This window comes from Hoplias malabaricus, chromosome 1 (genome assembly GCF_029633855.1).
Source record: "Hoplias malabaricus isolate fHopMal1 chromosome 1, fHopMal1.hap1, whole genome shotgun sequence".
In the NCBI taxonomy this organism is placed as follows: Eukaryota; Metazoa; Chordata; class Actinopteri; order Characiformes; family Erythrinidae; genus Hoplias; species Hoplias malabaricus.
The window spans coordinates 55,241,784-55,255,103 of NC_089800.1; the positions used below are offsets into that span (position 1 = coordinate 55,241,784).

General features: G+C 45.6%; 1 protein-coding gene across 1 annotated transcript in view; it reads right to left on the minus strand.

Annotated features, from left to right (window-relative positions):
- Positions 1-13,320, minus strand: part of pacrg (PARK2 co-regulated) — a 93,207-nt gene that overhangs the window by 67,925 nt on the left and 11,962 nt on the right. Inside the window, exon 2 of the mRNA XM_066641474.1 lies at positions 3,759-3,893. Within this exon, the coding sequence (XP_066497571.1) occupies positions 3,759-3,893 (135 nt within the window). The remainder of the gene's footprint in view (positions 1-3,758; positions 3,894-13,320) is intronic.

Here is a 13,320-nt window from a genome sequence, read left to right on the forward strand (position 1 = left end):
ATTGTCCAGAGAGAGTCGTCACTCTACGCCACGCAGTGCAGACGTCCAGCACCAACTCTCCATCTGTAAAATCTCCAGCTGCAGCAGAGATCACGTTTATTTTTATCCGACGGCAGCTCATAAAATTACGCCGTGGTCTTTTGAAGAGGTTCAGACGCTCCTTGGATCGGTGGCCGACAAAAGAATCCAGCGAGAGCTGGACGCTGCAACAAGGAAGGAACAAACTCTACTGATCTGTCTGAACTGATGACGGAGCTGTGTTCAGTCCCAAACAACAACAACACGCCAATACACCATGAGTAAACACCGCTTAACGTATATTCCCTAGAACAGCACTGTCAATAAATCAGGGCACGCTGGAGCAGCTGCACATGACTGCAAGGTAAATACCTGTTACCATGGGGACGCTGTGTTCTCTGGAGCTCCATTCAGTAGCTTGTGAAGTCTTTCCAGAGCAGTGGGGCCTGGAGCTGATGCTTGAAGTTTTGTGCTTCTACACTTTTGGTTGCCATCAGCAATAAAAATACACAATAATACCACCCCCCCACAATCCACACACACACACACACACATACACACAGAGACACACACACACACACACACACACAACTCACTCTCTTGCTCTCTCTCTCTCTGTTGGACACTGAGACTCTCTTTAACAGTGAGGCGGTGCTGCGAAGCTTTAGAAATAACAGCAGGACCACCTACAACACACACACACACACACACACACACTTTCTTCCTATCACACACACACCTAGCACTCTTATCAGCCTGCTGCATATGCTTCTTTCTCTCAGTCTCTCTCACACACACACACACATACAGTGGTACTCCAGCTAAGAGAGAGGTATTAGAGCACTCAGAGAAACTAAAAATATTCCTGCTCCCCCTCAGGTGCCCTAATATCTCTCTCTCTCTCTCTCTCTCTCTCTCTCTCTCTCTCTCTCACACACACACACACACACACACACAAACTGCCCTTGACATTTAAACATTCCAACACTCTTAGACCACTTTTAAATTTGAGTCACACACACACACACACACACACATACACACATTTCTATACTGGTCACTCTTTATAAACCGTCTACTCTGCATTTCAATTCACACAACACTTTATTAGAAACACCACCCCTTCCCTCCCTCTCTCAATCTCTCCCCCTCTCTCGCTCTCTCCCTCCCTCTCTCTCGCTCCCTCCCTCTCTCCCTCCCTCTCTCTCTCTCTCTCCCTCCCTCCCTCCCCCTCTCTCCTCTCTCTCTCTCTCTGTCTCTCTCTCTCCTTGTATCAGGCAGTGTGGTGCCAGGAAGGGCAGGCATCTGTGAGCTGGGTTAATTTTAATATAAGCCCCTTTCAAACAAGCACAGTAACCCAGAAATGTTCTGGACTTTACCTGGAGGAGTTGTGTGTGTGATCGCAAACGCCCACGACATTTGTCACAGACTTTAGGTAGGTCTTACTCTCTTAGCACCCGGGTAAAAACTCTGGGCTAAGACTCCGGGCTAAGACTCTGGGCTAAGACTCTGGGCTAAGACTCTGGGCTAAGACTCCCCGCTAAGACTCCGGGCGAAGATTCCGGGCTAAGACTCAGGGCTAAGACTCAGGGCTAAGACTCCAGGCAAAGACTCCGGGCGAAGACTCAGGGCTAAGACTCAGGGCTAAGACTCAGGGCTAAGACTCAGGGCTAAGACTCAGGGCTAAGACTCCAGGCAAAGACTCCGGGCGAAGACTCCGGGGGAAAACTCCAGGCTAAGACTCAGGGCTAAGACTCAGGGCTAAGACTCCGAGTGAAGACTCAGGGCGAAGACTCCGGGCGAAGACTCCAGGTAAAGACTAAAGGTAAAGATTCCGGGTAAAGTCAGAGTCAGTGTGTTTGTGTGTGAATGCTCCAAACCCCCTGTCTGAACTGTGCAGAGCATGTGACGCGGAAACCTCCCCGACATGCACCGCATGAACCCAATGAATGAATGATAATGACAGAGGTAAACTCCTGAGGAAGGCACAAAGACACAAAGATGATTCCTCAAAACACCCGCAAAAGCTCACCTGTGATTGGTCAGATGTTCAGTGATTGGTTACAGGGCTCATTTGCATAAAGCAGCTTCCTGCTAAATCAGGATTGGATAAGATCACAGTGACCAGCAGTAAACGATACATCGTGCCACCCTCGTGACCTGCCAGAGGTGTGAGGAAGGGAAAGCCGTTTGGAGCAGACATGTGTTTGTGGTGTAAATGACACTAAAGTGAGGAGTGTAAGTGGTGGAACCGGGGAGGAAAAAAATCACGCAGCAGCAAAATTAATAAGCAGAACAGCTGCATTAGATACGACAGCAACAATTTCATACAACACTCACCGTCGGCTGCCAGCGACTCGCAGCCGGAGCCAGAGGAGGAGAGAGACATTATTATTTCAACAGCCAAAGCAGGTTCACTTTAAAATGTGCTTTTAATAATTAATTGTGAAGCTTTCAAGATGTTTTCACCTGGAAACGGAGACAGGCTCCAAGTGAGAGAGAGAGAGAGAGAGAGAGAGAGAGAGAGAGAGAGAGAGAGTTTACACTGTTGATTTCTTTAACAGAACTGAATGGCAGTGTTTCCTCACTGTGGGAAGAAAGGAAAGCCCAGAACTAAGCATCTGTCCACACTGACAAACTCTAAAAGAACCGCTTTTGTGCAACAGCAGCACGGATCCTGAACATAGACGGGTCAAACCAAGACGGACCAGGTTTTTGGACTATCTCTTATTTTCTTTCTTCCTCCACCTTCCTCCTTCCTGTTTTATACTCTCTCTCTCTACCTCACCCCCCCCCCTCTCTCTGTCTCTCTCTCTCTCTCCCTCCCTCCCCCTCTCTCTCTCTCTCTCTCTCCCTCCTTCTCTCGCTGTCTCTCTCTCTCAAAATCTCTCTCTCCCTCCCTCCCTATCTCTCTCTCTCTCCCTCCCTATCTCTCTCTCTCCCTCCCTCTTTCTTTCTCCCTCCCTCTCTCTCTCTCTGTGTCTCTCCCTCTCTCTCTCCCACTCTCTCTCTCTCTCTCCCTCCCTCTCTGTCTCTCCCTCTCTCTCTCTCCCACTCTCTCTCCCACTCTCTCTCTCTCCCTCCCTCTGTCTCTCTCTGTGTCTTTCCCCTTTCTCTCTGTCTCTCTGTGTCTCTCCCTCTCTCTCTCCCACTCTCTCTCTCTCTCTCTCTCTCTCCCTCCCTCTCTCTCTCTGTCTCTCTGTGTCTCTCCCTCTCTCTCTGTCTCTCTCTCTCTCTCTCTCTCTATGTCTCTCCCTCTCTCTGTGTGTCTCCCTTTCTCTCTCTCTCTCTCTCTCTCTCTTTCTCTCTGTGTCTCCTCTTGTGCACTATGTATAGTACTGTGCTACAGTTTCCTTCGGGATCAGTAAACTGTTTTCTTACCTTAGTCTTTTATTTTTAATCCCTCTGTTTCTTTTCTTTCTCTCTCTCTACACTCTTAAAGATGAAAGTTCTACAATGGTTCTACATAGAACCCTGAACACTTGAAGGACCTTATGCTTGATTAAATGATTGTTGGCGCCGTATAAAACCATTTCCTTTAATAAAGAACCCTTTTAGAACGATCATCTTTAAGAGTGAAAGTCTCTGTTTCCCTCCCTTTAAATCATTTTCTCTCTCTGTGAGGTGATGTTGGTCTGGTTAAGATCATAGTGGGTGCTCCCATGTTGAATAAAAAGTGCTTGCGTATTAAAACGTGGAGAAGTGAGGGTATGTTCCTATGTTTTTGTGCGGCACGGTACCTTCCAGGCGATGCGGTTTCCCTTGGTGTCGTGTTCCAAAGCAATGGGGAAGTCTCCACGTTCGTAGAACTTGCGGAAGGCCGTGGGTTTGGACGGACGCTCTCTGAATGCCCCTGCAGCCGGAGGAGCCCCCACCTACACAACAGATCACACCTTTAATACAACAGCACGAGTCCCATAATCAGCCACTTCAACTGTTTTAAGGGGCACAGATTCTCAGCTCTATGCACTTCTTGGAATAACTCTACAGAAAAGCATGAACTTTATGTCACTTTAAGTTTTACACTTGCAGCCCTTAAAAGACATTTAATCCAGCTTCCATAAGTCTTCCCTTATGCCACTGGGTTATGATTTCTGCTTCACCAACTTCTTCAAAGAAACCACACAATGCTTTTCTTTCACTAAAAAACACAGTGTGGCAGAAATGTCTCCCCTTGTTGGCAGCGCTGTGCTACGTCCAATAACAAACTCCCGTAACATGGAACAAAGCACGGCAGAGACTGGGGCATCTGTAACATAACTTAGTTCTGGTCAAAAACAACAACTTTATTTGGATTTTTAAAGTTTCTGTAACTGATCCTTGACCCAAAACCCCAGATATTCAGAGACTGCTGCTGTTCACAAATGATTTCTCTCTCTCTCTCTCTCTCTCTCTGAGATGCTGGCTGAGGGACTGTCAAATCAGCCAGTTCATTTCCATTAATATCTTTTGCTCTCTCTCTCTCTCCCTCTCTTCTACCCCCCCCCCCCCCCACTCTCTCTCTATCACTTCTCCTGCAGCTCTTTCTCTCTCTCTAAATTTCATTTCCTGCCACTGAAAGAGCTTCAGGATGCACCACCTGTTCATTGAAGCTGCAGATTCTCTCTCTCTCCTTCCATATTTATCCTATTTTCAGTTGAGTTATGATCAAAATCTACAGCTGCATGCTGCGGTTTGTGTGTGTGTGTGTGTGTGTGTGTGTGTGTGTGAGGTGACTCACTCTGGTTGGCCGAAACAGGCTGAGGTTTCTCTCTGATAAGGTCAGACTGCACATTGCCACAAGCAACCCAATTACTTCTCTTTATTTACACACACACACACACACACACACACACACAGACACACACATGCCCTTATCCACGTATAAAAAGATATTGTAAAGTACATTTTTGTCTGTGATGTTGGTTGTTGTTGTGGAGGGTGAGACACTGGTGATGGTAGTGATGAATTGTGATCATTGTGATAGTTGTGACAGTGGAAATGATGGTAATGGTTGGTGGAAGAGATGATAGTAATGTGGCAGTGGTGGTTGTTGGTTGTGTGATGTTAATGGTGATGTGATTGTGAGTTCAAACTCATGGTAATTGTGATGCTGATGCTGATTGTCATATGATGGTGATTGTAACGTCGATGTGAATGGTTGTGATGAAGATGGTGATGAAGATGGTGTTGATGTGGATGGTGGTGATGAAGATGGTGGTGAGGAAGATGGTGGTGAGGAAGATGGTCGTGATGAAGATGGTGGTGATGGAGATTGTGTTGATGAAGATGGTGGTGATGAAGATGGTGGTGATGGAGATTGTGTTAATGAAGATGGTGTTGATGAAGATGGTGGTGATGAAGATTGTGTTGGTGCGGATGGTGAAGATGGTGGTGATGAAGATGGGGTTGGTGCAGATGGTGAAGATGGTGTTGATGAAGATGATGGTGATGGGGATTGTGTTGATGCGGAGGGTGAAGATGGTGGTGATGAAGATGATGGTGATGAACATGGTGAAGATGAAAGTGGTGAAGATTGTAGTGATGAAGATGGTGGTGATGAAGCTGGTGAAGATGGTGGTGATGAAGATGGTGTTGATGAAGATGGTTGTGATGAAGATGGTGGTGATGGAGTTTTTGTTGGTGCGGATGGAGAAGATGGTGGTGATGAAGCTGGTGAAGATGGTGGTGATGAAGATGGTGTTGATGAAGATAGTTGTGATGAAGATGGTGTTGATGAAGATGGTGGTGATGAAGATGGGGTTGGTGCAGATGGTGAAGATGGTGTTGATGGAGATTGTGTTGGTGCGGATGGTGAAGATGGTGGTGATGAAGATGGTGTTGGTGCAGATGGTGAAGATGGTGTTGATGGAGATTGTGTTGGTGCGGATGGTGAAGATGGTGGTGATGAAGATGGTGTTGGTGCGGATGGTGAAGATGGTGTTGATGGAGATTGTGTTGGTGCGGATGGTGAAGATGGTGGTGATGAAGATGGTGTTGGTGCGGATGGTGAAGATGGTGTTGATGAAGATGATGGTGATGAAGATTGTGTTGGTGCGGATGGTGAAGATGGTGCTGATGATTGGTGATCAGAATGACTGAAGTGGTATTCACATTTTGAGAGTTTAGTATCAGCAGCAATCTTCGATTATTTTCAGCAAAAACAAGTCAAAGGATCTTTCTTTCAGGAGTTTTAATTTCCAGACGTTTACTGTCAACTGCAGCAGTGCAAAATACCTCATGATCCTCCATTTTCACTGTCACCATGACAACGCTACTACATCTGCAAGACGACACACACACACACACACACCAGTAACCCAGACATTCAGACGGCCTCCTGATAGCACTGCAGGGGGAACCTCAGGCTCTATCTGTTGGATGAAAACCTGCCAAAAACTTAACACAGTCACAAGAGCTGTAAGTACCAATAAATGCAATCAAAATTACTAAAGAAATAAATTAATACAAATACTGTAAAAAGTATTTTTGTTCCATAGCTCCCTCTAAAGCAGAGTAATCTTCACTTTTACAGCATTAGTAAAAGTAGTAACACTTTTACTATTTTTATCTGAGGATGAGATGTGCATGAGCATTGTACAGTTTCAGTTAGTGCAAAAACAACAGAATATCACACAACACAGTTTTAATAAATGATAAACAATAGTAAGTTAATGTGAATCTTTGCAATTGTAATCAAAGACATCTGTCTGTAAATGGGTAAAAAAACAAAGTGTCTGGGTCCGGTGCTAGACATTCTCTCTCTCTGCTCACAGCAGAGAAACGCCATCTGGAGGTTTTTAGACAATGGAGAGACTCCAAACGCTGAAAAGCACCAACCGAGATGAGGATGTTGCTCTATACCTGCTCCATATGGGGGTAACACTGACTTATTTTTGCTGTTACAGTTACATTACTTAAGGTGGAACTGACTCTAAATTCAGGAGAGCGCTAACTACATGAAAGTAAACACAGAGTGAAAGTGCTACAAAACTAAACAGCTCGAGTTACACATGAGTTTCTGTGGGAATTCAAACAGTGAATAAACACTTACAGACGAGTTACACTTCAGACACCAACAAGATACAGTCGCTTCTTACTCACACGCACCGCTCCACCTTAAAAAATACAGTCACTTCTGAATCACACACACTGCTCCGCCTTAAAAGACATGATGCTCCTAAATTTAAAGAAAACTCAGAGAACAGCAGCTCCCCACAATCATCAATGTTCCCCACAACTTCATGATAAACTGACAGGTTGTGAGAGGTGGGCGTGTCCTGTAGTGGGTGGGTCCTTACACTTCCTTCTTATGATACTTTACCACAGAAAATATTTAGGGGAAGGCGGAGATACACAGCCTACACTCTTCCAAAAGTTGCATAGTGTAGTTTCTGCAGCGCTGAACCTCAAGAAGTAACAACAGAGGCTCTATTCTCCTTCTTACAGTTCAGTGGAGCATCACCATGATTCTGAAGTTTTTGCTGTAAGGTAAGAGTTCCTTTAAGTCTACATTTTTATCACACTCAAATCTGTTCAGGCTTTAGCGTCAGTGAAGGACAGACTACACACACACACACACACATAGGCCTACATATAGGCCTCATCAACAGGGAAATTACAGGCAAAAAGGTCAAACACATGCGCCCCCCGCAGGGATAATGCTCTAAATCAGGGAGCAGCTCTGGATTAGGAACAGAGTGAACCCTCAATAAATCAAATCACAACATTCCCCCTTGACACTCCATTCAGAGAGAGAGAGAGAGAGAGAGAGAGAGGGAGAGACAAAGAGAGAGAGAGAGAGAGACAGACAGACAGACAGACACAGAGAGAGAGAGAGAGAGAGAGAGAGAGAGAGAGCATAGCAGGCATTAAATGCAGACAGGGGAGTTGAGTGTGTGCAGCAGAGACAACTCCTGCCATGCAATGATTTATACACACTATACAATATTGTGACGTGTGTGTGTGTGTGTGTGTGTGTGTGTGTGTGTGTGTGTGTGAGAGAGAGAGAGAGAGAGAGAGAGAGAGAGAGAGAGAGAGATCTTTCACTTAGTTTGTTTAGATCCTCTCTGTACTCCTCACTGCCATCTCCTCTGGAGCACTGCTCTCTCTCTCTCTTTCTCTCTCTCTCTCTCTCTCTCTCTCTCTCTCACACACACACACACACGCACACACACACACCCACACACACACAGACAGCAGTTACCCCGCCAGTAGAGAATCAGATGCTAACACAAACTAGCACCTGCTAGCACAGTTTATTGTGCCTCTAATGGAGAGAGATGGGTTACTACAACCTGAACGACCTGAACGAGAGAGAGAGAGAGAGAGAGAGAGAGAGAGAGAGAGAGAGAGAGAGAGAGAGAGAGAAACTGAGAGAGAGGGAGAGATGTAGAGAGAGAGAAACAGAGAGAGAGGGAGAGAGGTGGAAAGAAACAGAGAGAGAGGTAGGTAGAGAGAGAGAGACTTAGAGAGAGAGGTGGAGAGAGGGAGAGATGTAGAGAGAGAGAAACAGAGAGGGAGAGAGAAAGAAACAGAGAGAGAGGCAGAGAGAGAGAGGTAGAGAGAGGAAGAGAGGTAGAGAGAGGGAGAGAGGTAGAGAGAAACAGAGAGAGAGGTAGGTAGAGAGAGAGAGAGAGAGAGAAAGAAACAGAGAGAGAGGTGGAGAGAGGGAGAGGGGTAGAGGGAGAGAGAGAAGTAGAGAGAGGGAGAGGGAGAAGTAGAGAGAGAGAAACAGAGAGAGGGAGAGAGAGAGTAAAACCAGGTCAATCTCTAAACAAAAGCCTTGATCTAGAACCAGTTCATCACTGATGAAACAGTCCACATTAATGTACATTTTCTTTTTCCTGTAACATTACCATTTGGAAATGTATTTTCCATACACACACATATCCCAGACATATATATATATTGTGTGTGTGTGTGTGTGTGTGTGTTCTGACAGAAAAAGCAGAGAATGTATTCTACACAAACACTCAAATCACGCAGCGGCAGAAGTGGGCAGAGGAGATTCCCTCTCCAGAGAACACAAAGGATCCTCTCCAGAAGAGAAAATGCCTGCACTGGAGATAACCAGCTTTACACACCACACACACACACACAGCACTCAGCTTAACGAGAAACACAGTGGGGCCGGGAAAGCTGAATATGAGAGCGCAGGGCGTCAAATCCCACCTTACATGCTAAATTATTGCTTTACAGTTTCTGCCCATTTGAGTGTTGTCAGGGACTGGGTTTTATTTATTCATTCATTCATTCATTCCCTTCCTCATTATTCCCCAGAGAAAAGACCAGTGACCAAAACAGACCCTGCAGTTATTACTGTCCATTTAATGCACTATTGGCACATAATTACATTCCATTTTAAAATTAATTTGCTTAGGTCTTGATTAAAAAAAAGTCATTGTCACAACACAGATCTACACAAAGACCGTGGACCCCACTGAGAACACGAGAAAGAACCACTGAGAGGAACCTGCACCCAAAGGGAAACCTCCCAAAGCACAGGTGAGGAACTAATAAGAGAAGCAGAGACTCAAAAGGAGGACCCCTTTAAGAGCAAGAGGGAGAACCTCTGAGGGAAACTAAGACTGAAAGAACATAGCAAGAGGAAGGAACAAAGATCCTAGACTCAAAAGGACAGGGTCCTTCAAAACAAGAGGAACCGCTGAGACTGCCCAAGACCATGAACCAGAACTGTTTTTCAGAGTGTGAAACACAAACAGTAAGAACAATTAAAGTACTCTGAGTGTGTCCTCGATCCACCCAAAATCACGAGGACACATCGGAGACTCTCCGACGCGAACCAGCCTGAATGATGGGAGATTACTCTTGGGAGGTGACTTCTCAAGAACATTCTTCTGAAGAACACAAGTCTGTTGGATGTGTTCCTGGAGGGACCAAGTCCAAATATGGAAACCTCACCAAAACCAAAAGAAGCACCATGACCACACCATCCTCGTTTTTTTTCCTTTCCACAGCTGTGCCCTGTCAGTTCAGCTGTTGATTATACTTCCCGTGTTTGTCCTGTTTCTGTTCTGTGGTACTCTCTCTTATGAGTTCTTACGAGGACCAGCACAGTGCAGCAGCAGGTAGTGTCTCTGTCACAGCTCCAGGGTCCCGAAATTGTGACTGTCTGTGAGGAGTGTGGTGTGTTCTCTCTGTGTCTGCGTGGGTTTCCTCCGGGTGACTGTCTGTGAGGAGTGTGGTGTGTTCTCTCTGTGTCTGCGTGGGTTTCCTCCGGGTGACTGTCTGTGAGGAGTGTGGAGTGTTCTCTCTGTGTCTGTGTGGATTTCCTCCGGGTGACTGTCTGTGAGGGGTGTGGTGTGTTCTCCCTGTGTCTGCGTGAGTTTCCTCCGGGTGACTGTCTGTGAGGGGTGTGGTGTGTTCTCCATGTGTCTGTGTGGGTTTCCTCCGGGTGACTGTCTGTGAGGGGTGTGGTGTGTTCTCCCTGTGTCTGCGTGAGTTTCCTCCGGGTGACTGTCTGTGAGGGGTGTGGTGTGTTGTCCCTGTGTCTGCGTGGGTTTCCTTCGGGTGACTGACTGTGAGGAGTGTAGTGTGTTCTCCCTGTGTCTGCATGGGTTTCCTCCGGGTGACTGTCTGTGAAGAGTGTGGTGTGTTCTCTCTGTGTCTGTGTGGATTTCCTCCGGGTGACTGTCTGTGAGGAGTGTGGAGTGTTCTCTCTGTGTCTGTGTGGATTTCCTCCGGGTGACTGTCTGTGAGGAGTGTGGTGTGTTCTCTCTGTGTCTGCGTGGGTTTCCTCCGGGTGACTGTCTGTGAAGAGTGTGGTGTGTTCTCCCTGTGTCTGCGTGGGTTTCCTCTGGGTGACTGTCTGTGTACACATACATACACACACACACACACACACACACACAAACACGTATACACACACACACACACAAACATGTACATACACACACACACACAAACCCGTATACATACACACACACAAACACGTACACACACACACACACACACACACAAACACGTACACACACACACACACACACACAAACCCGTATACACACACACACAAACACGTACACACACACACACACACACACAAACAAGTACACACACAAACCCGTATACACACACACACAAACACGTACACACACACACAAACACGTACACACACACATACAAACCCGTATACATACACACACACAAACACGTACACACACACACAAACACGTACACACACACACAAACCCGTATACATACACACACAAAAACACGTACACACACACACAAACACGTACACACACAAACACGTATACATACACACACACAAACACGTACACACACACACACACACACACACACAAACACGTACATACACACACACACAAACACGTACATACACACACACACAAACACATACACACACACACACACAAACACGTACATACACACACACACACAAACACATACATACACACACACACACAAACACGTACGTACACACACACACAAACACGTACACACACACACACACACACAAACCCGTATACACACACACACAAACAAGTACACACACAAACCCGTATACACACACACACAAACACGTACACACACACACAAACACGTACACACACACACACACACACACAAATCCGCATACACACACACACAAACACGTACACACACACACACACACACACAAACCCGTATACATACACACACACAAACACGTACACACACACACACAAACACGTACTCACACACACACAAACACGTACACACACAAACACGTACACACACACACACACACAAACACGTACATACACGCTTGAATTAACTCATCATCTCCTGAATAAATAAATCAAATAAACCATGCAAGGTGTGCCGAGTCTTAAATGAGAATCCTCTTCTGAAATCAGAAGGTCAGGGTTGCTTTATGGATCCGTCCGGCCGCAGAAGGACAATGTCCATCTCGGAGGTTATTGATGTGAGGAAATGTGTTGTGTATTTGAATTATTGATTGTTTCGATTCTCCTGATGTGTAACACACGACCCCTGGCCTTGAGCTGATGGGAAGGAGGCGTGTGACACCTGCTCCTCCAACCGCCAAGGCAAAGCATTATGGGATTTATGAAGGACAACAGAAAGCTAACACCACAGTGTCTGAAAATACACTCCATTTCTACGCTTGTTACAAACACATGACATTTCAGTTTTATCAACATCCAGCATAAATCAAACCAGTGGATTAATTTGCTTCTTAAAGCGACTCAAAAATCAATCTATTCAGTCGGTAAAAATGGATAAACCTATGTCACAGAGCTACAACACGCAGCAGCCAAACTATCGCTTTAAATGGGGTGTATTTTCAGAACAATTTGGTGCCCACCAACACACACACTGTGAAACAGCACCCCAGAGTCAGTTTACTGTGAACTGCCTAAGTCTGAAAACATGGGATAAAACGAGTTGTTTTGATTCTGCTCCGCTTCTGACGTCAAGTGCAGAGACTTTAGAATGGCCCCACCCCCTCGTCTGAGTCTGTCCAATCACAGCGCTGGACCCGCATTTATGTGAGAGCGCAAAGACGAGGTTAAACACAGAAAAACAGACACAATGAGCGCTGAGAAATAAGAGCACTGAGTAAAAACAGAACAGAGTGAAAATGGCTAAAAACCAGTGCTCATTATCATTTAAAGGAACAGGAGCTGAAAGCAGGTGTTCAGAACAGGGAAAAAGGTGCTGTGTGGTTTGATCCTTGTGGTATTTTGACCAAAGCAGGTCACAGATTTTTCACTAAAACCCAGAACTAATTTGTGTGAAAGTGGTAGAATATTTGCGTTAGAGTTGAGCGGATGTTTGTAAATAGTTTTATAAAGGGTAAACACAGTTTGTTTTCAGTGCAGTATATATCTGGCAAATTGTAAAAAATACCTATCACCAAACAGAAGGCAGATATGATGTAAATAAGAATTACAACTGTCACAAAACTATGAGTTTAAACACTTTACAAAACAAAATTAATGGTGAAGTTGTACATCCGGATACATTTAGGAAAAGGGTAAAAAGAAGCGTCACCAAACTATTGCTTTAGTCGGGGGTTGCCATGTATTTTTTTCCCCCTGGTTTCGGAGAAAAGTCACATTGATATTTCTCCTCTCCCCGGAGTCCAGCGCTGGTGAGTAGCCTTATCTTCACAGAGGCCAGAATGTTGCATATTGATTCTGTTTTTGTCCGCCTTGTGCTAACCACTATTGACAAACACATCCAATCATACTTTCCAAAGCCAGCTGTCCATAAAAAACCAACAATCCAATCCATATCCGAGCTCTCAGACGTTCTACACACGTTATCTGGATC